The 24,823-nt window shown below is 36.1% G+C and overlaps 1 protein-coding gene across 6 annotated transcripts in view; it reads right to left on the bottom strand.

Annotated features, from left to right (window-relative positions):
* TENM1 (teneurin transmembrane protein 1) overlaps window positions 1-24,823 on the bottom strand; it is a 785,443-nt gene that overhangs the window by 269,583 nt on the left and 491,037 nt on the right. For 5 of the 6 annotated variants that reach the window (XM_047716031.1, XM_047716030.1, XM_047716033.1 and 2 more), the window contains one exon: window positions 5,887-6,039. The exons of the other annotated variant lie outside the window; for it this stretch is intronic. In XM_047716031.1, coding sequence (XP_047571987.1) covers window positions 5,887-6,039 — 153 coding nt within the window. The remainder of the gene's footprint in view (window positions 1-5,886; window positions 6,040-24,823) is intronic. 6 annotated transcript variants of the gene reach the window in all.

The following is a 24,823-nucleotide window of genomic DNA, read 5'->3' as shown; positions in this document are numbered from 1 at the left end:
AGTGCAGACTGTTATTGTTACATACATGTCAGAAATCCAAACTTGCAAGGCAGAAAACTGGGAATTAATTATTTGAATTACAACAGAATTCTCGGCAAGTAAATTTAAATGGCAAAGTGGCTGGCACATTTTACAGACATATATTTCAACCATTTTCCAGGAGTATACATGCCTTTTGCAAAAATAGGTCCACTTTTATTTGGAAGGGATAATTGTTCTTCCCTAACTGCAGAATTCGAATTCACTGACTCATAATGTACACAGCTGGAGGGGACCTTAGAGATAAGCCAGTCCCACAGACCATCACCCCTTGTTTGTCAAAGCATTAGCAACTGGGAGGAGAATGGAGAGCAAAGAAAGGAAAGGGGAACACAGGGGGAATTGTGGCAGGAATCTGACCCCCCCCTCCCATTTTATCTGGAGAGATGTGGCTTTTATCTGTTTTTTTTTTTTTATTTGTGCTTTGCAGGTAAGGTATAATTTGCAAAATGTGTTTCCCTGCCTACTATCCCTCCTCCACTCCCTAAAAGTTTTAAAGCTGTGAAGGAGAAAAGAATTTGCACCCCACAATATGATTCTTTAATGTAAGGATCATCTTGAAGAAACGGCAGACAGAAAAGCCATGTAGAAGGTCCTTTGGTAAGGGGACATTTACATTTATAAGGGAAATTGCCATCTGTAAGGGTGTCTCCCTCTCTGTACCAGGAAGAAGATGTGCCTTAATCTCTAGAAACTCATCAGTGGAAAAGAGGACTTCACCCTGCCTACCAGCCATACTGCAGCTCACTGTGCTTTGTCTGACAGCTTCATATAACTGGCTTCCCTCCCCGCCCCTGACAGCTTTTGTCTTTAGCTAGAGATAGTATTTAAGGTGGCGGCCTGGGCCATTCCAGGAGTTACTCTGTTTTCCTGGGTCTCTCCTGCGTGTGCAGGGCGCAAACATGTTATTAAACTTGTTTTTCTCCTTCCTGTTAATCTGTTTTCTTTTTAATTATTACAGCAGGGGTGGGTGGGTGTCTCAGCCAAGAAACTAGAAGGTTAGAGGGAAAAATTATTTTTCAACCCGGACAAAGCCAACTCCCTTCTTTTTCAGATAAGAAACCCGAGCCCAGAGAGGTTAAGAGCTCTAGTCATTGCTTGGTCTAGGCTAACGCATCTTCAAGACAGGCTGCACGCTGTGTCATATCAATCAGCTATATGTTGTTTCTATGGTCATATACTCAGCAGACATTGAACTAGAAAGTACCTTTTCTTCCCCCTTCAACTTTGTGGAGATAGATCTTATAGAATGAATTTAAGAGAAATGCCACTTTCCCCCCAAGGACAGACTTTTGCAAAAATTATAAAGGAGATAAAGGTGAACTTGAGTATCCTTTAGCTCTGTCTCCCCATCCACTCTTTTTGTTCCGATGCTCTATTTTGGCATCCAACCTGCAAGAATTTAGTAACGTCCAGTACCCGATAAACTTCTTCCTTATTCAGATGACGGATGACAATGTTGGACTTCACCTGAGCCCTATGCTCCTGGAAAACTGCTGGGTAAGAAATCCTCCCAAACTTTTGTCTTCCAAAACCTTCTCATTCTTTTATGTTTTAGGACATGGCTTACTGCAAAGCCAACAAGCAAAAAACAAAAATAACCTTATTAAAAGCTCTTTCCCCTATGACTTATTAGATATGGCTCTCTGTCCACCCTTTCTCATGGATCCCATAAGAACTGCAGAAGACTCCTATGTTGACCTGTAACAAAGCCAAAGAAGGACCTTTCCCCTTTTGCTGGAGCCTGCTGAAAGACCAGACACAGACCCTCCAATTGCCTATTCTTTGCCTCATAAATAATTAGCTGAGATCAGAACTATTTGTTCTCCTTCAACTAGCTAGATGTGGACATAAACATTTCCTGGTCAGTTGACTGACTGAGACTTCTTCTGAGTACAAGACAACCCCAGCTGTAAATCATCCCACATGTTCCTTATCCAGTACTCCTAGAAAAGTCTAAGGCAAAATCCACTTTGCTCAGACACTCTGATCTTCCAGAACTGGAATGCTTTCTCTATTGCAATAGCCTGAAGAAAATTAATTTCCCTACCTATTCAGTTTTTGCCTTTGACACTTCCTTAGAAAACCTCTTTAGCAATTTATATGTTTAGTCTGTGTTACATTATTTCAATAACAGATGAGAAAACAGAAGAGGTACAGTCAAATGTCCTCTGTTCTAGTTAAGATTCCTCTCTGGTTCTTGACCCTTTTGGACCTCAGTTTCTTCATCTTTAAACAAAGACTTTGGATTTGATAATGTTTAAGATTTTAACTTTCCATATTAGTTGCTAAATTACACTGTAATTATATTTAGTTCAATTTATGGATGTTATGTGACTCAGGTCTGGGACTAAGTCTTTTACTTTTTTCTGTCCCTTGCTCTGTTTAAAGTAGTTGTTACATAATGTTCATTAAAGAGAAAGAGTTATGACTAGTTTATAAACTTCTAAGGTGGTAGGGGCTGTTTTAGTATAATGTTTTCAATTCTATAAATGTTTATTGAACAACTGACAGCTGGCTTTTCTGGCAGATCCCAATATGTGATTGTGACTTATGTCTTCTTTTTGAAATTAAATTGAAATTATTCAAGTACATTTCAAAAATAAAACATTAGCATGCTAAATGTCTATAATCAAATATTCTGTTTTCTTTCATTTGGAAAACTAAGTGGTGAGAAAATTCTTTAGTCTCCTAAGGAGAAGCAGATATATATAACTACTGTTAATGGGGAACCAACTCCAGTAGAATTTGATTTTCTTTTTACAGTGTCATTCTATTTATCCATCTTTGACAATGATGGTAATGATGATTATGAAATAGCAGATGTTAACTTGTTAAGTAAAGAGAGATCAAACTTTAAAAAGAGAAAATGCAAATCTCAAGAAGGCCATCATTTGTGGAAAACCTGATAGCAGTTTGAAGCACAATCTACAGTACCTAATGGGATGTCAATAAACTCAAGGTAATTTTCCAATCACTTGTTCCAATAATTACTGCTAACTTTAACTGGGTGCCTGGCACTGTGCACTAAAACCATTATCTCACTTGTTCCTCACAACCAACTTATGAGACAAGTACTATTATTATCCTTGTGTTGCAGATGAGGATATTAGTTCAGCAAGGTTGTATCAACTCATTGCCTGAGGCTTGAGAGCCAGGAAATGACACAGTGTTCAAAGCCAGATCAGTCTGACTCCACAGTCTAGGATCTTAACCACAGCCCTACAATGTCCAGTCCTCTAGGAGAGTGAGGAAATCAATGTAAAAAAGGATTATTTGTTTTTTGGTTTTGTATTTTAATGCATACAAGATCATTAAGACAAGCTCCTACAACTGTATTTATGGGGTATGTAATGTCTAGAAAATCATAACAGGATATAGCTGACCAGGTGAAAATATCCTTTTAGGTATATTTCATCTTCTGCAAGGTTTGGTTTAGTGTACACATGGCATTATAAAACAGGAGCTATGTTTTTACTCGGTGAGTGATATGCAGTAAAGACCTAATACAGCAGAACCATGATGTGCAGTTACAGTTAGGGTTTTGTTCAGACTGCCACAAAAAATCAGTTTAAGATAACAAGTTGGTATATATGGCATTAATCCTTAATAATTTTTCTTCATAAAGTATTAAATTGGAATTGTTCAGCCTGTTTGTTGTTAAAATTGAGCAGAAACTTAAACACATTTTTTCATTTATGAAACTTGTTACAACACATTAAAATATAGCTGTATAGAATTTCTCTAAAAGCCATCATGAATAGATTCTGGGGCTTTGCTTTCATTAGGTAAAGTGTCTTTTGTGGTTTTTCATATACGTTTAGTGTGTGAATTTCTGTACAGTGTAGATAAAATCTCTGAAATCAGATTGCCAGTTTCTAGCTTTGTGACCTTGGGCAAGTTACTTAACCTCTCTGTGCCTCTGTTTCTTTATTTGGAAAACGAGGGCCATAATGTTACCTTCATGATATAATACGTGTGAAGTGTCCAGAATAATTCTTGGCACATGGTTAATTATGCAAAAAATTTCAGTCATCAGAAAACTCCAGCTAACCCCTGGACAACACTGGGGTTAGGTACACCCATCCCCTCCCTCTTAACCCAATGCAGTCAAATAATCCTCGTATAACTTGTGACTCCCCCAAAACTTAACTTGAAGCCTTACAAATAATATAAACAGTTGATTAACATAGATTTCATATGTTACATGTAATATAGACTGTTTTCCTACAATAAAGTAACCTAGAGGAAATAAATGTTATTAAGAAAATCATAAAGAGGAGAAAATACATTTCCAGTCTTGTGTTGTATTTATTGAAAAAAATCTGTAGAGGACCTGGGCAATTCAAACCCATGTTGTTCAAGTGTAAACGGTACTTTGTGGAAAGGAATTACAGATGTCTGAATTAGAGTAAACAAATAAATATGCTCTGGTAACGACTATGTAGTGACCTTCTGTCTTGCGTGTTTTATTGTCCTCAAACAGATAACTCATGAATTTCAAGTGTGAATGGCAAGAAATCCCTAGGCACCAAATGGTGGCTCCTGCACTTGCACATATAAAGGAATCAAAGAGTGGGAAAGAAGATAAGAGAGTAAAAGCCAGAGTCCAAGTGTACTCAGACCCTTTCCTCTGTCATCTCTGACCCTCAGCCTGTCTCAGCAGCAACAATGGAATTGCTGGGAAAGGTCAGCCCAGGCTAGAGACAGTATTTCTAAACGAGGACATAAAGCAAGCTGCATTGTGAATCAAAAACTAGGACAAATCATAATGTTTTCCTGAAACCTAAGCATGAGTTTTACTGAAGCATAGACCAAAGCAGAATTACATTTTTCAAAAAAACAAACAAAAACCAAACAGCACACCCTACCAATAACCCCCAAAAGAAACTAGAAACACAAGTAAAGATTAGTAACTCGAGCAGCTACAAAACAAAATATCTTGTTTGCAACTCATGAGCCAAAGTAACACTGTCTTATTACCCCTTAAGATTTTAAGTTTCTTGAGGGTAGGGTTTGGGTCATTCATTCATTCATCTGTTTGAATATGATCTCCTAAAAATATTTAAGATTGTGCTCTATGTTCTGTTTTCAATTTCTGCTTTTGGAATTGACATCCTGAATTTTTACATTGAGTCCCTGTGTGCTGAATCCTATTTCAAGAGAAATTAGAATAGAAACTTTCAGCTATTTTCAATACTTGTATATTGAGACTAAGATCATTCAATGTGAATAAGATGTTGGGAGTGCTGGTATGTGACATTTATTGTAAATAAGTCAGGTAGCTCAAGCTTACATTGGTTATATTTAACAATTCAGTACTCAGAGTACTTTTTTATTTTTTCCAACTGCAAAGAATTCATGTTCCCCGCTAGAAAAAAATTCATGTCCCCCCACTTTGACATAAACATTCACCCTTATATTAAGCATAAAAGGCTTTTTCTTATTATAAACAGAAGAAATTTCCATATACCCTTTGTAAAATGTTATATATAAATGTTAGGCTTGGACACAGAGAACTTAATCAAAATCCCATGTTGCTTCAGGGTAGTTATATGTGAAATGCAATTTCCATTGTATTGAAACCTCCATCCTGTAAATATTTATCTATTTTCAAAATTGCCTACATATTTGAAAAGTTTAATTGGTTTATACTCAAGGCACTAGAGAAAGGAAAATTTGCTTTCATAAGACATTTACATGTATTTATTCTGTCCACGTAGAGTACTTCTTTCGAGTGATCATGAAATTTAATGTGAAGTGAAACCATCCCAGCTTTGGTTCTAATAACCGAATTAGAAGAAAAGTAATCAATAATCAATAAATCAGTCATTTTGATCACTGTACCTTTTTTCTCTGATTTATCGGAAACTTTTCCTCCAATTGGAGAGTAAGTAGTATCCACGGATTCGGTCCCTCTGTTCCCTTTGCTAACTCCATTTTCATAGAGCTGTCCTTCAACTGGTTGCAACTGCCAAGTCAGGCCGAACAAATGTACTGCTGCAAGAAAACAAGCCATACATGAACTTATTCCAGACTTGCTGAGAAGGTCTCCAAACCAGTTGTCTCTTTCCACCTAAAAATGCCATGACCAGTTTTCTTTTCGTTGGGCCAAGCAGCTTGGAGTTTATACCTGTATCATACATGAGCTACCCTTATCAGTAGCTATTGTTAAAATGTTGAGGCTGTAGCTATCCCAGTGATAGACATTGGGGCATTAGTGAAGCAACCACAATGGGATTAGATGCTGGTCCTCAACACTGTTATCCCTTCTCATTTCCCTTGGTCGTGGAACTCTACTTTGTATATGGAAACTGCAGAGTGATGGTGGACAGGCTATTATGCGAACATGGGAGGCCTTCACTAAGCCAGTTTCCCAAGTGCCTGGTATGCATAAGGTCCCATGATAGCTGCGGCAGATGTTAAAATATAGATGCCTATTAGGGTAGGAGTTGGAAGTAATACAAGTGTAAAATTACTATAATGCAGCATAACTGACACAATACAGGCTCAATTGTTACCAGATTAAAAAATACCTGTGTTGATCAGAGTGTAGTGGGCACTCTCATATACTCTTCATGAGAGTATTAAAAAAAACACCCACCCTTGTGGAGGGTAATGTAGCATCATTTATCAAAAAACCTTAAAATTTGGCTTATCCTTTTAGCCTACAATTCCATTTCTATGAATTAATTATGAATGTGTACAAACTAAAAAGCTATCTATTGTAACACTTAAAAACTAGTAGAAAGTTATGATCAATCTAAATATTCATCAGAAGGAAATTAATGAAATAACTGATATTACAAATAATACAAGATTACACTGCTATTAAATCATGTTACAGAAGATTATGAACTGGCATGGGAATAATTATGATGCATCAAATGAAAAACATCAGGCTACTAAACAGTATGAATAGAATGATCTATAATATGTGTGTGTGTGTAGATGTGTTGATGTCTGGGGAGAGAAAGGGCTAGGAGGATATATAGCAACATGTTCACAACATGGGGGTTATGGAGGATTTTAATTTCCTTCTTTAGGATTTATGTATTGTTGATACTTTTTACAATGAAAATGGGCAGTGTTTGCCATCTGGGGAAGAGAATTTTTGTTTTAAAAGAAATGGTTTATTCTCTAGTTTCAAATAAAATGCCTTACAAAATATTTTTAAGAAGAAAAGAAGTGGTTTATTTTCCGATTGCTGTGGCTAAAACTTTCAGTTCTATATGTTAAATAACAGTGGTGAGAGTGGACATCCCTGTCTTGTTCCTGACTGTAGGGGAAAGGCTGTTTCTCCTCACCGAGGATGATGTTAGGTGTGGGTCTCCATATATGGCCTTTATTATGTTGAGGTATGTTCCCTCTAAATTTACTTTGTTGAGGGTTTTTATTATGAATGGATGTTGTACTTAGTCTGATGTTTTTTCTGCATCTATTAAATTGGGCATATGGTTCTTATCCTTTTATTAATGTGGTGTATTGCATTGATTGATTTGTGAATACTGAACCACCCTTGCAACCCAGGAATAAAAGACCACCTCACACCTATCAGCATGGCTAAAATCAACAACACAAGAGATAATAGCTGTTGGTGAGGAGGTGGAGAAAGAGGAACCCTCTTACACTGTTGGTGGGAATGCAAAGTGGGGAAGCCACTCTGGAAAACAATATGGAGTTTCTTCAATAAGTTAAAAATAGAACCCTACAATCTAGCAATTGCAGTACTGGGTTATTTACCCAAAGAATACAAAAACATTAATTCAAAGGGATACATGCAACCCCATGTTTAAAACAGAATTATCGACAATAGCCAAATTATGGAAATAGCCCAAGTATCCATCGACTGATGAATGGATAAAGGAGATGTGAGATATACATACATGGTGAAATATTACTCAGCCATAAAAAAGAATGGAATCTTGCCATTTGCAAAGACATGGCCAGAACTAGAGGGTATAATACTGAGCAAATAAGTCAGAGAAAGCCCAATACCATATGATTTCACACATACGTGGAATTTAAGAAATAAAACAAATGAGTGAAGGGGAAAAAAGAGAGGGAGGCAAACCAAGAAACAGACTCTTAATTCTAGAGAACACATATTTGAAAAACTTAATTGTTTTATAGTCAAGGTATATACGAGGAAGTGGTGGTGGTCATGGTGGTGGAGTGGGTCAGACAGGTAATGGGGATTAAGGAGGGCCTTGTGATGATTACAGGGTGTTGTATGGAAGTGTTGATCACTAAATTGTACACCTGAAACTCATAATACACTGCATGTTAACTAACCAGCATTAAAATAAAAACTTAAAAAAAAAAGAAGTGGTTTAAAGGAACAACAGATTAAAATTGGCCTGGCTGATCAGGGATGCTTTAACGAGGTAGGATTTGAGATGAACCTTGAAAAATGTGTAGGGCTCTGACAGGTGACAGCAATGGCTAGGGTGAGGGGGCAGCTTGAAGAAAATATGACATTGTAAAGCACAACATGCATTTGAGGCAAAGGAAGTTGCTGGGGTTGGCTAGCGTATAGTTACGCATAGATGGTAGTGGAAGTGAAGGCTCAAAGGGAGGATTAGGGCCATATTGTAGAGGACGCTGAATGCCACACTTAGATATTTGGATTCAATTTATTAGGCAGCAGGGAGGCATTGCTATTTTCTGAGCAAATGAGTGTTATGATCAGTTTTCTTTAGGAAGATTAATGTGATAGCAATGGGGAGCACTGATGGTTTCTAGGTAAAGAAATGATATCATCGGAGCACCCTTTGCAGAAAGATAAATCCAATACTAGTGTGGAGAACAACGAATTGGAGGCCTAAGGATTTGGCAAGAACACAAACTGGGATGGCACTGCAATAATTAAGGTGAGAAATAATGAGCGTCTCAATTAGGGCAGGGGTAGTGGGAGTGCAAAGAAAGCGATTCTTTAAGGAGAAATTGCATAAATGTCGTCTCGGGGTTTGGCGGCTAGTTGTGTGTGTGTGTGTGTGTGTGCACCTGTGTGCTCATGTACACATGTGAATATTCTGCGGGCAAGAATAGAAAAAAAAACGAGGGAAAAGGAGGAATCCAAGGTTTAGGTTTTGAGCCTGAGTAACTGAAAGCATAGGGCAATGATTTAATAGAGTTAAGGGATTCTGCACTGAGCCCAACACTAGCTACAGATAACTGGTGCCGGAGATGTGTTTGTTAAATGATGACTAGTTGAACTAGTTGTTGGCTGATGACTACTTGGTTTGTGGCAGGGTGGGGTGCTGGGAGAAATATAACGAATTCATCTTTGGAGGGTTCCACCCACCAATGGGCTATCCAGATAGTCATGTCTGACCTAGGAGCTTTGGAGGTTTGAAGTTCTGGTGAAGTATTAAGGTTAGAACAAGACTGTGGAATCATGTATGCACAGAGGCAGCAGCTGACATTGTGAGAGTGAATGAGGTCACTGAGGGCAGATAATGTTGGAAGAAAACAATAACTAGGACAGAAGCTCTGGAAATCCTTTTATCTGTTTTCTCATTGCAATTTTAAACATCAACCAAATCTTACCGAAAGGGGGTATCTGCTCATGACCCACTAACCTTTTCCTTTATGTTCCTAGGCAGAGTGAAAGGGGCTAATTTGTATGTCTAATACTCATATACAGTATATGGATTTGCAACTGAGAACAGGAAAGCTAGCCAGATAGCCTATTTAAAAATCATTCACCCACTTCTGGTTGGAGCTACAGATTTCTAACACCTACCTCCTAATTTATCCTTAAAACTTTTAAGCATTTAATTGCTTTCTATCCTTTTCTTTGGATTAAGGCCAGTGCTGCCTGATGAATTTCTCTTGCAATTACTGGAAACCCTTGAAACTCAAATGATAGTGGTACTGAGTCAGGTACAGTACGGCAAAAGACTCAAAGTATGGTTAGTTTAACATACTCCAATTAAAGAGGCTTATTATTTTTTAAAGAAAATTTTATCTACTCTGTTCCCCAATAATGTGAATATGACGGATGTTAGAAGCCATATTGAAAATGTGTTGGATTCCCTTGGTTCAGTTACTTTTGTGAAATTAGATTGGCCATAAGGAACAAAAGGCATAGTAGTTTTCATTTTAAAGTTCAAGGGGGATATTTTATACACTTTAAGTTAAGCCAGTTTCCTGAGGGCACTCAAAAATGACAGAAAAATTTCTCAGCCATGTGCTGAGAATCACTTCAAAATAATAAGGCAAGGATTAATTTTTCACCACAGAATGAATTAGGCTGCTTCCAGCCAATCAAGACAGATAGAGAGGTGTGGGCACATTTAGTAGAACACCCTTTCAGGGCAGTGAAGCTTTATAATTTTTTCAGTTTACTTTGTCTTTTACAGGCAAGAAGCTATTTGTAATGTATATTTGTATGAATACATAATGCAAGTTAACTTACTTGCTATAGACTATGGGTACCAAAGAAAAATCACATAGTCTTTCCTCTCCTCCAAAATGAACCTTCCTCTGCTGATTTGAGAAAGGAAGTCAAAAAGTATGTGCAGGTAGACTAAGGTAACTACGTAACTCCAGTCTTTGTGTTTTATTAGAAACAAATAATATTTTGTTCATATTAAGACCAATAAAATTAAATTATATTGACCTTTGGGACATACCCATACATCACTAGAAAGATACAGCAGTACTTTCTATGGGGATGTATTTATTAATTCATTCAACAAATATCTTCAAAGCACATCCTGGCACATTGGGAACATTGAAAATACATGCAAAGACAAAAAAATATATATATATTTAACAGCTAGGACACCATAGGTACTGGCTGATCAACAGGGAATCGGAAATGAACAACCAATGCAGCCTCACCAGGACACACTGATTGCACAGCAGCCTTGGATGCAGGATGAAGATACAGAGTCTTTAGCTTCTAGTGGATCCCCAATCAGATCTATGCTATGTATTTATAGCCACATTTTGAGGCAAGTCTCTCAAACCCAAGTATAAACATTATAAACCAACTGTTAGAATTAAGGGTATACCTGGTAATGAACAGACAGTATTAAATTATATTATAGATTGATTCAACAAATATTTTTTTTGAGTGCCTACTTGCACCAGGCACTGTTTTTCTAAGTTTATAACAGTGAATAAAATTTTTTACAAAATCTCTACCTTCCCAGAACTCATACGAGAAGTGGTGGGTTTAGACATGCAGACAATGAATAAATATATGCTATAATTAATATAATACAGCTGTGCAGAAACAAAGAAGGCTCGGAGGAGGTAATATTTGAACCAAGTTTTGAATGGAGTGAAGTCATATGAATATTTAGTTGAAGAACCTTCCAGGAAGAAGGAATAGCAATTACACAAAACCCTTAAGCTTTGTGTGGAATGTGTGAGGAACACTAAGGATCCCATTATGAATGGAGCTCAGTCAGGAAGAGTGGTAGGAAAACTTTTAAACTGAAGGATTGCACCCATGATTGTGCTATCTCTGTATTCTAACCAACTTCACAAACTGGCCACTCATAAACTTTGTAAGTGAATAGAAAGTAATATAACTAAAATCACCCATACTGGAACATCCACCTCCAAATGAGCAATGCAGGTTATAGTAGGTCTAATCGAAGTACTCCTGGGCCCAAAGTCAAAGTTATTTTTCCTAAAGACATGTATAAAAATATACATCCTCAGTGAGTAAAGATTGACATGACCCAGATCTCTCCAGGAATAACAGTACCGTATCACTGCACTTTACTGAAATTCAATGGCAAGAAAGAATGTGTATGCCTATTCAGATATTCCAGGAATAATGTCTTTTCAGCTTATTAAGAATGGCAGTCCTTAGTGCTCCTCTAACAAATATTCCTTAGAGTTGAGTCTTGTACATTTTATAATTATTATCCTTCTTGGTTTATCCAACTGCACAAAGCTACACTCTGAAATTATAAATGTATTACAAAGGTAACAAATGGAGTATCTCACCATGCCCGATCACCAAACTCAATCAAGCACCTTGGATCTCAAGGCAGGCTAACTTTGGGAGAATAAGCTCTTCTTAACTTACACATTTCTCTAGGCTGAAAGCTCTGAGTCTCTTTGCAGTTACTTCTCTGCACTCTCTCTTGGGACATTGGTCTTTTTCTCTTAAGTAAGACTGATGGTCTCTATTAATATTTATAATTGATACTGCTTCTTCATTCCATTGCCCTTCAAAAGGCAAAAATATTCCGCTCTGGGAGAGACCATAGGAATGCTTCAGAAGTAGAAGTAGGAAATCAGTACTGAATGACCTAGGTCTGTACTGTCCAGCATGGTGGCCACTTGCACATGTGTCTGCCAAACATCTGAAATGTGGCTAGTCAGAATTGAAGACTTAGTATAAAAGAAAAAATAGAATATATCCAATAAATAATTGTTATAGTAACTACATATTGAAATACAATATTTTAGATATATATTCAATTAAATAAGAATTTTAATTAATCCCAACTTTTTTTTTCACATTTTGAATGTGGCTACTGTGAAATTTTAAATTACATATGTGTTTTGCTTTGTATTTGTATTGGCCAACGTTGATCTTGCCTATCTAGAACATTCCACAAAGAGATGGGATGTTTCTCTTTTAGCACCTTCTCCTAGGACCTATCACATTATATCAAAGTTATCCATTGATATGTCTACCTCATTATTTTGGAAGCATTCAAAGGGAAGGGTCCATGTCTTTATTTTTCTATCCCTGGTCCTAAACTCGGTGCCTGGTAGTCAGGAGGTACTCTACTTACATACTTCTGATGGGACTATAAAGTAGTAAAGGCGCTTTAGAAAACAATTTTGTGATATCAATCAAAATTTAAATTGGGAATGTTCCTTGACCAAGGAATTCAACTTTCAGGAATCTACTAAAGAAATAATCACGTTTGTGTATGAAGGAGTATGTACAAGGGAATTCAACCTAGCGTTGTTAACATAATGGCTTTGTTAATATAGTTTAAAAAAAAAAAAAGAACCACCAATACATCCATCTCTGAGAAAGTGGTATATCCAAGCTATGAAATCTTATGTAAGAATTAAAAGGACTGATCTCAAGAGACTGTCAGATTGAAGGAGACATGACAATTAAATGCAATGTGGGATCCTAGATAGGATCCTGGAACAGGAAAAAAAAAAAAAAGGAAAAACTGGAGAAACCAGTTTAATACTGAGTTAATATTAACCAATGTTAATCTCTTACTTTTAATAATTGTACTATGGTTATGCAAGATGTTAATACTGGCAGCTGAGTGACAGGTACACAGCAATTCAGAGCTACATCTGCTCACTTTTCTGTAAGTCTAAATTTATTTCAAAATAAAAAGCCTAAAAAGAAAAAAATAACTGATTCAGTGGTGTGCTGTAGCCAGCTTATACTGGTTTATAAGAGCCAACTGTGCACATGTCTTCCCAATTCCACCTTCAATGACTTCACGTTGGTAGTTGAAATCACCCATGGTGGGTTTATGAACATTCCAAGAACCAGAAAACATTGCAAATCTTTTTTTTTTTTTCACAGAGAGCTTGTTGTCAAACATCAACACACCCCTGGTTGACCTACACGTGCTGACATGAAAAGAGCTTTGTATAAAAAACACTGTAGAACAATGCATATCTGATGATCCTGTTTAAGTTAAAAAAAAAAAGTATCTCTTTATATATAAATGCATACAGAGAGAACTGGAAGGATCATACCCCCAAACTGTTGATCTTTACAGTGGGGAGCTGGGACTTCAACATTTTCATAGTAATTTTAGAATCCTTTACAATGATAACATATTCATGTAGTGTTACATAATAAAAAATACTAGGTGCTCAACGAACCTTTTTTTTCCTTTTAAGATTTTATTTATTTATTTGTTAGAGGGAGAGAGAGCAGCAGGCAGAGGGAGAAGCAGGGTCCCTGCTAAGCAGGGACCCTGGGATTATGACCTAAGCTGAAGGCAGACGCCTAATTGACTGAGCCACCCAGGTGCCCCCAACAAACCTTTTTAATTTTTTATTATTTTTTAAAGATTTATTTATTTATTTTAGAGAGGAGAGAGTGCATGGTGAGGAAGGGCAGAGGGAGAGGGAAAGAGAGAATCTCCAGGACACTCTGAGCAGCCCCACTCGGGGCTTGATCTCAGGATGGTGAGATCACGACCTGAGCCGAATCCAAGAGTTGGACACTTTACCAACTGCACCACCCAGGTGCCCCCCTCAAACAAACATTTTTTTAAAGCCGAATGAATAGATGCATTGGTTTGTTCATTCTCTTGTATTGTTATCTTCTGCCTAAAACAAAACTTTTCAGAACAATTTAAAGCAGAAGAGCAATTCAGCAATTAAATAAGGACAACCCCAAACACATAAAACAGATAAAACAGGGCTCTTGATTGAAAGAGATTGGGATTCTAAAAGAGTTGCCCCCAAATTCCAAAGACATAGTTTGAAATCTACTGGTCTCAAAAATTATCCTCAAAATATCTGAACAAGAAAAGTGTGGGTGTTTGGAAGAACTCTCTTTTGGCAGTTAAATCTATTGTAATACCTCTAACAATGGTACTGTCAGGACATATGAAACCTTTCATGTTATTCTGTATCTTTTGGTATTTTGTGTCCACTCTCTTCTAGATAATACTAAAACCCACTTAATAGCAAGATAAATTGGGCTTTGATACTAAATAGACAAGTGAACCTTGAAACTGCACTCTAAGTTTGCTTTCAAGAAATTCACCTTACGTCTCAAAAGGTACACATATTCAGCTAAGAAAGGTTTATCTATTTGTTGCAAGAATATTTTGGTGTTACCTTCTAATTCTACTAAATAACCTATTTAGAAAGTTTGAAATCTGTCTCACAAACAAAATCCTGCCCATAATAGATGATGTCATAAGTTTCAAATCCTGCCAAGATAAAAGTATGTGATATTTTTCAAGATAATTTGTTTTTCATTTCTTTCAGCCATTCTTCCCCCACTGGTTCCCTCACTTATCTTGCTTCATGTTCCTTCAGGCTAGGGAATGATACTGCTTTTGCACTTTACTTCCAAAGCTTGTCAGGCTATAGATCTACTTGTATGCTGAACAGTTCCCTTCCTGAAAAATATGCCAAGTACATTATCCAGATGGTGACCCCTGATGACTTCAGGCTTTCAAGTTAACTCCTAGGGGAAGCCATTTCAGCAGACCAATAGTTCAGTGGACATAGTGTGATGCTAGATGCTTCCGTAATAAGGAACATCACTGCAGAAATAAATGCTACTTGAATTAAATGCAGTGACTGCTAATATTATAGAAACGAGGTTAGCTTTCTATCTTAAAATAAATCCCATTTTCATTATATTGAACATCAAATTGGTATACGAGTGAACTATAGTCCTTTGATAAATTACCTTCAGATCTTGGTTTTATCCAGGTAATAACCAGATTACATGCAAGATGGAAAACCATTAGTTTTCAGAGAAGCATTTTTGAAGAACTAAATAAAGTAAGCAATGCGTGTTTGTTTATGGTGGCTTCCGTTTCCTTCAGCAGGTTTCATTCACGTTTTCTATTTTTTCTAAGGTTATACATATACATTTTCTACTAAAAATATTATTTGTGCTTGTACTACCTCGTGGGCATAAATAAAACATACGTAACTGTTCCTTTTCAAAGTAATTTGAATGGAGTCAAAATGGCTTTGAGATTCCTCTCAAACATTTTTGGAAGCCTGAAAAGCTGTTACGTTGGGGCTGGGTAAGACTTCCTTTGAAAGAAAGGACTTCACTGATTTAAACAAAAGAAGTGAAAAAAAATGAAGAAAAGATTGAGGCGGTAAAGCAGAGGCACCAAGGACACCTTTCTTGCTGAGCCACATGTTTGAACCCCTACTTCTCCTTTTCTAAATGAAATGAATTATTCTGTATTGCAGCAGACATTGTTTTTTTTTTTTCCTTTTGGACTTAGTATGGTTCTAGTTTTATATCCAGGTTAGTGGCTAGAGAAGATTCTATCAAAGTAATAAATCATTTTAATATCCTAGTTCTATATTATATTATCTTAAAACTTTCATTTACTATGTATTTTATATTTTCCATCCCCAGGCTGCAGCAATATTTATAAATAACACGTCTATTTGGGTACCTTATCACAGGTGTAATATATGATCTCCATTTGCAGTTGCATAACGGGCCCATCTGTGTATTCCTTATCAGACAGACACAATTATTTAGTGTTTTCATCTCAAGTCACAGCACCAATAAGTGCTCTCCATAACTCAAGTCTGTCTTACTTTTATATTATTATTTGCTTTGTGGAGTCAGGAGGAATCAGTGGCATAATGACGGGATAAATTTTTTCAAAAAGAATCATTTAATGAATAATGCAGCAAAAATATCCATTTGGCCATGTATCAGCACTTTTACATTCTTCTTTAAAATTTTCTTTTTCTTTCCATTTTACTTCATTTTCTGCTCAGCAAATTCTCCCTTGTGCTATGGTCCAAATTACTGCCTGTTACTTCATCATTATCGACAACTGGCTTGAGGGCGTATTTGTAATAATACGCATATTCTTTTAAAAGATCCAGACGAAACCAGTGAATATGGAGAATAAAAAACAGACCCATACCGAAGCTCTCTCCTCATCTTAGTATTTGCTCTGGATGTATTTAAATTATAAAATGGAAATCTATTCAATGTTTATGTCATCAACCCATGAGAGCTGATGCTTTAAAACTCACTTTTTTGATTTTCATCATGTCATCACAGCCACAGATACATGGTATGTGTTCTTCTACAAACTTTCAGATGTTGAGATTTTAATACTTGAATTTGCATTACCTGATTATTCAGAGTTAGCATTAAAGAACAGGGTTTGTGTGAAGTTGGGGAGTCAGGAGATATAAATGGGAAGATGGAAGACAGATGAGTGCTAGAAAACTATAGCTGCCGTACACAATTTGATCAGATGGGGAAAAAAAACAGAGAATAAAGTGCAGGAGATTATAATGACCCAGTTTGTTCTGGGTTTCCTGAGGTGGCACCAGGACAGTTGACTTCTGGAAAAGTCACCAATGTTTGGGCTTGATTCATTACCAGGATCATCAAGCCTTCCCTTCCTTTCATGTGATAATTATTTGTCAGCTGATTACTGTGTGTTACACACTGTCGTAGGTTCTGAGAATACAACAGTAATTGCTTGTTCAGAAAAAACCCTTGCCTCCCAGAGCTTACAGTCTATCTAAAGGGAGACAGTTGTCATGTGGTAGTTAAGGGCAAGGACTCTGGAGGGAAGGTATCTTGTTTCAAATCCCAGCTCTGCTACACTTGGGCAAATTACTTAATTCCTGTGTCTCAGTAGTCTCACCATTAAATTTGCATGATAATAGTCATACATGTAAGGTACCCAGAAAAATGCCCAGCATGTAATAAATGCTCAGTAAGAGTTAGTCATTATTTTTACACCTGATTAATTCTCCCCTCCAGCTAGCCTTTCCAAAACCTTTCTTCTGGTGAGAGCAAAGTAGAGGGACCGAGGTTTCTAAGAGAATTTCAGTAGCCATCCTCACATAGCCGCATAGCAGAATAAAATGAAAACAGAAAAAAAAAATCATGAAATTTCCTAATTCTAAACCCTGGACTTAATTGAGAACAGACATTCTTTTCTCTCCTTTCCCTACCAACATTTCCCAAAGCGGCTCCTTTCCTTCCCTCCATCATCATGATCACTGAGGTTTGGAAGATGTAGATTTTGGGTTCCCTTCATAAAAGGTTTCCAGAAATGAGAGCATCCTTCAGATTTGTAAAATTGTTATCACTCTACTTTAAGTAGAGTGTACTTTCTACAAAGATTAGCAGAAAATGGTTAGAGTATCATTTTATGGAACATAACTGAGTGTTCTCCTAGAGCTGTGTTTTGTATGAAATGGGTCCCAAGGAAATTTTCAGCTGAGTTACCCAGGGAAGTATGTATTCCCAGGTGATTGATCAATTCCTGTAAACTGATCTGAGAATGAGCTCTGTCTGGAACATAATAAAATCATGGTAAAAAAAATAAAAAAAAAATAAAATCATGTTACGTTAGAGCTTAAAAAGACCACAGACTAGTAGAGTTTGGAAAAGAGGGAGGAGGTAAATTTACAGTGGAGAAACCTGACAAACACTACCTCAGCCACATGACCAAGGTTAACCTCATCAGTGACAGCATGTTCATGACAGCATGTCATGCACATGGTATCCCTGATATCACGTGATGATAATAGCCCCTCTGCAGTCTTCTTCCATAACCCTCGTCTCAACATGAGAATATCAGCACCACTGAAATCGAGGGCCAATCTGCAAAAAAGCTGACCAGTGCTACTCAAAACTGTTAAAGTCACTGAGGACAGAAAACTGTCACATTCCAGAGAAGGTAAGGGAAACATGACACTGACTATGATATCCTGTCCTGGATGGGATCCTGGAACAGAAAAAGGATATTGGGGCAGAACTTATAAAATCCAGATCAAGTATCAAGTTCAATTAAGAGTAATTATCAATATTGGTTTCTTAGTTGTGACAAATGTGCCATGGTGATACAGGAAGTTAATAATAGGAGAAACCAGATGAGTATATGGGAATTCTCTGTACTATCTTTGCATTTTATCTGTGGATCAAAAAGTGTTCTAAAATTAAAATCTTATTTCAGAAAAGGAGAGACCACAGATCAACCATTTGGCTCAGTCTCCTCATTTTACCGAAGAGGAAACTAAAGTTTAAGGAGAGGAAGTGCTTGCCCCAGGACACACAGAGACTAGCTTCCCTCTTATTCAGGACCAAGAGAAGATGTGATCTATTTCTACCATCCAATGACATTAAGTACTGAAGTAATTTAGACAGAATATTGGGCTAATGCGGCCAAAGTTATAGGTTAAAATTTTATGCCAACCAGTTGCTTTTGTACAGAGGAAAACTCTGCTCTTTGCCCACACAGTGATTACTGAAACTCATTTTGTCTATCCAGCTTAGGTAAGTGTATAGAAAAGAACTAGAAGCTCTATAACCACCCTCCATCAATTCAAAATACGTGAACATCAGTAGAATCATCTTGTCATATGGACACTATTTTATTGGATTAAGGGTCACATGTAACTGGAGTCATATATATGCAATGTATTTTCTATTGGTTTTACAGCCTCTTTTTTTAAAAATCCCAACCTTCTTAGCATTTGTGTTAAATCTGATCACTTTGTTGCCCAAAGCATTATTTTCTATCTTTGAAATAGATTCAAGTTTTGCTTTAAAGGAAACGTGGAATGTGGGAAGCTTACTGAACCTCATACAACCCCTGAAAATAGGTCTAAAATTTTTCTTAATATTTCTTGAAATGTCTCGCCAGGATATCAGGAGATGTGGGAAGAGAATACAGCAGTCTCTCAGTTTTTATTTTTTTCCTCATGGCTTAAAATTGTAATTTTGATTCTTTATTGTTAAGATATGCAGTTTATGTTAAAATCTTTAATATATGAAAATTTTAATAAATCAATAAACATCAGCTGAACCCTCTAGGAAGAACATGGGCAAAGACATCAATAGGCAATTCACAAAAGAAGAAATGCAAGTTAGCAGTGACATTTTAAAATGTTCAACCCTAGTGGTAATTTAAAAATGTAAGCTAAAACAGTGAAATATAACCTTACCAATCAAAATGGCTTTTTCCCTTTACTTCTTTTTTTAATAGATGATGATATCAGAAGTTTTCAAGGGTTCAGGGAAATGAGTGCTCTTGCATACTGCTGCTAGGACTATAAATTGTTGCAAAATGTTTGGACAAAGTGGTAATATATATCTAAGGTGTTGGAAATGTTTTTAAACATTTTGGTCCAGCAATTCCATGTTTAAAAATTTATCCTAAGAAAAGGAACTGAATGGATTTGAAAACAACCATGTTCAACATGATGTTGCTATATTATTAAGATACTGAAAAGTATTTAAATATCCAGCAAATAGGGATTGATTAAATCAATAACTATATCTATACAATAATGTTGCCACTAAAATAATGTTGTAGAAAAATATTAAATAATAAATATATTCATGAGGGAAGTTATATAACTGTATCTATTATATGAGCTCATTTTTAGATGCCGTTTAGTGTAATAAGTGAGGGCATAGACTCTTTTAGAGAAGTTAGACCTGAAGAGTGATGGCTTTCCCGCAAACTTGCTTTGCTGGTTTGGGGCAAACTGCTGGACTTCTGAGCATCAGTTCTCTCTTATGTAAATTAAAAATAATGATACCTAATTTGAAAGATATCATGACTATGAGTAAAGGGACCTGTGTGAGTTAAAGAGAAATCATGTCCATTTCTAGAAATTATGTGCCCATTTATTTTTTAGTATTACTAGAGACTCACAGATTCTTTTGTTGTTTAATGTTGAATCCATTACTATCATCGCTCTTTTTGAAGCTCAAATTAGGCCAGGGGGAGCCTCTTCAAATCGGTTTCTGTGTCATTTTGACATGTCTTGCTTTTGAGCACGAAATGTTTTAGGCTTACTTTGCACTCACCTTCTCTGCCACACACCTAGAAACAGCCATTTCTGCAAACAGCCTTTAATAGAAAATGTATTTAGAAACCTAAGTTTGGGCATAAGATATGCTCATTACTACTAATGTGTCATTGTTTTTAAGTCCTTTAGGGGACAAAGCAGGGATATGTACTCATAGAACAAAACTTTCAGATTTTATTACCTGCTTTGCTAACATGTATGTATACATAACACATATATATATGTATATACACTCATATATGTATATACACATATACATATATCTGCATATTTTTAAAAGAATGAGTTCATATTTACATCTCTAATACTAATCCAATATCGCAGAGTTCTTCCTTTCCCCCATTCCATATTTTTATTTCCTTTTTCACACGGTGAACCCTGTTCTCAATAACAACGTTTACTCATCTGCTTATTGTACAAGACACACAAAATAGTATTAGAATTCCTACACCAAGACCACTACCAGAACAAAACCTACTAAGTGAAATTAAAAGTTTGTTTTTGTCTTTAGAATATGTTCTTCTGAGAGTGTACAGTTATGTATTCAAAAGGTTGAAACTTCCTAATACATAAAGAACTCTTAAAATTTGAGACAAAGAGAACCAAAAGGAAAAAAATACCCAAACTCAACAGAAAAATGGACAAAAGACATGAACAGTATACAGTTCACAAAAATATCTTTAAACATACGAAAAGATGTTCAGCTTCATTCATGATACAAAATAAAACTCCACTTAAATACCCTTTCTAACCTATCCCACTGACAAAGATTCACAAGCTTGCGACACACCAGGGTGGTAGGTCCACAGGGACACGGGCAATTTCACCCATTGCTGGTGGGTCTACTGAATACTACACAACCCCTGTGAAGGAGATCCAGGCAGAGGAGCCACTTACCTTTTTTTTTTTTTTTTAACATTTTATTTTATTTTTAAGTAGGTTCCATGCTCAACATGGGGCTAGAACTCATGACCCTGAGATCAAGAGAAGCATGCTGTACTGACTGAGCCAGGCAGGCACCCCTAATTTTATTTTTTAAAGCCACTCTCCATTTTTAAAAAACTTTCCTTTGCTTCAATGATCAATTCCTCTCATTTTGTATTCTTTTTTTAAAGATTTTATTTATTTATTTGACAGACAGAGAACACAAGTAGGCAGAGAGGCAGGCAGAGAGAAAGAGGGGAAAGCAGGCTCCCTGCCGAGCAGGGACCCCAATGCAGGGCTCGATCCCAGGACCCTGGGATCATGACCTGAGCCGAAGGCAGCGGCTTTAACCCACTGAGCCACCCAGGTGCCCCTCCTTTTGTATTCTGTATGTTTTCCCCCACTTCTTCTAAAAATTTTTTTCAGTATAGTGGACTCAGTGTTACATTTGTTTTAGGTGTTCAACATAGTGACCTGTTATCTCTCTACGTCCTTATGCCATGCTTACTGCAAGTCTAGCTTCCACGTGTCACCATACAACGCTATTACAATATCACGGACTATATTCTCTATTTTGATTTAAGGTGGCTTGTGGTCTGCCTATTGATTTTTAACAACACTTTATTTTTCTATTATTTTGCTGTTTTCTACCCTATTAATTTGTGCTTTATCTTTATTATTTCTTTTCCTGTGTTTTTTTTTAGTTTACTTTATTGCTTTTTAAGCTTTATTTTCATTTTCATGAATACAAATTTTCCTCATAAATGGTTTAATTCTATCTCATACAGTTTGACATGTGGTGTGTTTATCATTATTCTTAGAAATATTGTAATTTTCAGTTTTATTTCCCCTTTTACACAAGAGTTTTTTTTTTAAATTAAAAAAACTTCCAGGTGAATCACCTTGTTTTTAAAATTTTTATTAATTTCTAGTTTCATTTCACTGTGATCTGGGAAGTCTGTATTATTTCTACTTTATGAAACTCATTGAAGTTCCTAGTGGGACCTAATATAAGATCAAATTCTGTGAATGTTCTGTGTGCATTTGCGAAGAAGGTATATTCTCGATCAGGATGTTAAGTTCAATACATAGCCACAAGATTTTGCTTTTTTAGGGCTTCTATATACTTAGTAAGTTTCTGTCCATGTGACCTGAGAGGATAAAATTTCCTATTACCAGTTCTTTTTGTTTATTTCTCCTTGTATCTCTTGTAGTTTCTGCTTTATAAAATCAGTTGTTGGGTTATTTATGCAGAGATAGTCATGGCATTGCATACAGTATGTTCTTTGTTGTGTTTTATGGTTCTTGGCTTGAGTTCTACTTCACCTGAAATGAAGATTGTAAGATTTGTTCTTTTACTGCTTCCATTTACCTGGTAAATTCTTTAATTTTTAGCCATTTCTGACTCCTTTTATCTCAGGTGTGCCTATTATAAACAGCAGAGACTTCAGTTTTGCTTTGTGACCTATTTTGAAAATCATTTCCTTGTAATAGGTTAGTTTAACCCATTTACATTTATTGATATGACACAACTGTATCGTATCATTTATGTTTCACAGTATTATGTTATTTTATTGTATTCTTCATGTCTTTGTTTTCCTTGGTTTCTAAATTTTTCTTTTGGTATTTAAGAAGGTTTCTATTTTTGTTCTATTGAGTACCTTTATGCTATTATCTTTTATAATGCCCTTATTCCCCTGTGCTTGCTTGATCGTCTACCATTTGGTTTGACAACTTAAAATTATATTTTGACCCTCTATGTGGCAATCAACGAGTTCATTTGACTTTTGCCTTTTCTTTTCTCTTGGTTTTAGCTGAATTACTATTACTTCATCAAAATATATAAGATTTACATACTATTTTCCATACCATTTTTCCATCTATTTCCCCACCTTTGTTATAATCTTAAATTCACAATTAAATAGATCTAATTTTCACCAACAGGCCTTTTGCCAAAGATTTCCGCATTGTCTTGGTTGGATGAAGCTTGTTCTCTAAATCATAAATCAACAAACTTTAACCCTTAGTCTAACCTGGCAAACTGCTTCGATATGGCCCGTGAGCTAAGAATGGTCTTTACATTTTTAATAGTTGAAAAAATTTGAAAGGATACCAGTATTTCCGGATATGTGAAAATTTTCACTGAATTCAAATTTCAGTTGCCCATACAATTTTATTGGAACACTGTCACAGTTGTTCGTTTACATCGTGTCTCTGGCCGCTTTTGGTGCTAGCTGAATACTTGTGACAGACAGCCTGCAAAGCTTGAAGTATTTACTGTCTGATCCTTCACAGAAAAAGTTTGTACTCCAGATCTATATGGCTTGTGAGTACAGTATTCCCGAAATTCTGGCATGTTTAAAACTGTTTTTCTATACCGTTAATAATTGAAAGAGAACTTGTTTGAATAAAATCCTTGGCCCACACTCCCTTTCTTGAGTTATTTGAAAATGTTGCTTTGTTCTTACTTGGCTTTGTCTGCTGTGAAGACGTCTGATGCCAAACCTGACTTTTCTTTCTCTCATTTATAAATGACTTATCCTGCTCCAAGGCCCACAAGATTATTATTTTTTTCTTCATCATTAAAGGCTACTATTTTTCCTAAGATATGACTTGGCATTGGCTGTTTTGAATCAGATTTCCAGGGTACTTCCGGTTTTTCTATTAAATACTTGCACTCAGGTCTTTTATTGCTCAAAAGTATTCTTTGATTATAGTTTTAAATATTAGTTCTCTTTTATTCTTTGGTTTTTCTTCATTGGTAATGACAATTATATGTAGTCCAATTGCTTTGCCTATCTCCTATATCAGTCACTTTCTCTGATCTCTTTTACCTCATTATTTCTATGTCACTGTCTTCACTATTCTAGTACCTTCCATCACTGCATCTCATTATATTTTCGGATCTTTTCTCTCTTGGTCACCATTCCGTATAGTCTTCTTTTTCAAGATGACTTTCTGAAATTTATTTCCTGAGTTCAGTCAATTCTGATTTTGCATCTTCCTTTTGCACATTTCTGTTCTGAGTTTTAAAATTTATCATTTGAGTGTTTTTTCATATCTTCAAATATTTAAGGATACAGAAAATTGATGTATTTTGTTGCTGTTTTCTTCTTCTTTGGGGTGATTATTTGGAGAGGTTCTTCATCAGCTGACAGGATTCTTATTTTTTCTTCTTACAGAAAAATTTGCCTTTTTATGTTCATTCTGAAATAGTTTCCTAGGTCAGCAACAATAGTCATATGCCTATAGGAGTCAGGAGTTTGGGTGACTAACCAGGTTACTATGTTCCTTAGTTTTTATTAAAGTGCAATTTCATTTT

Source organism: Lutra lutra, chromosome X, assembly GCF_902655055.1.
Source record: "Lutra lutra chromosome X, mLutLut1.2, whole genome shotgun sequence".
Taxonomy (NCBI): Eukaryota; Metazoa; Chordata; class Mammalia; order Carnivora; family Mustelidae; genus Lutra; species Lutra lutra.
The sequence above is the reverse complement of the archived record's forward strand: the minus strand, read 5'-3'. Positions and strand labels throughout refer to the sequence as shown.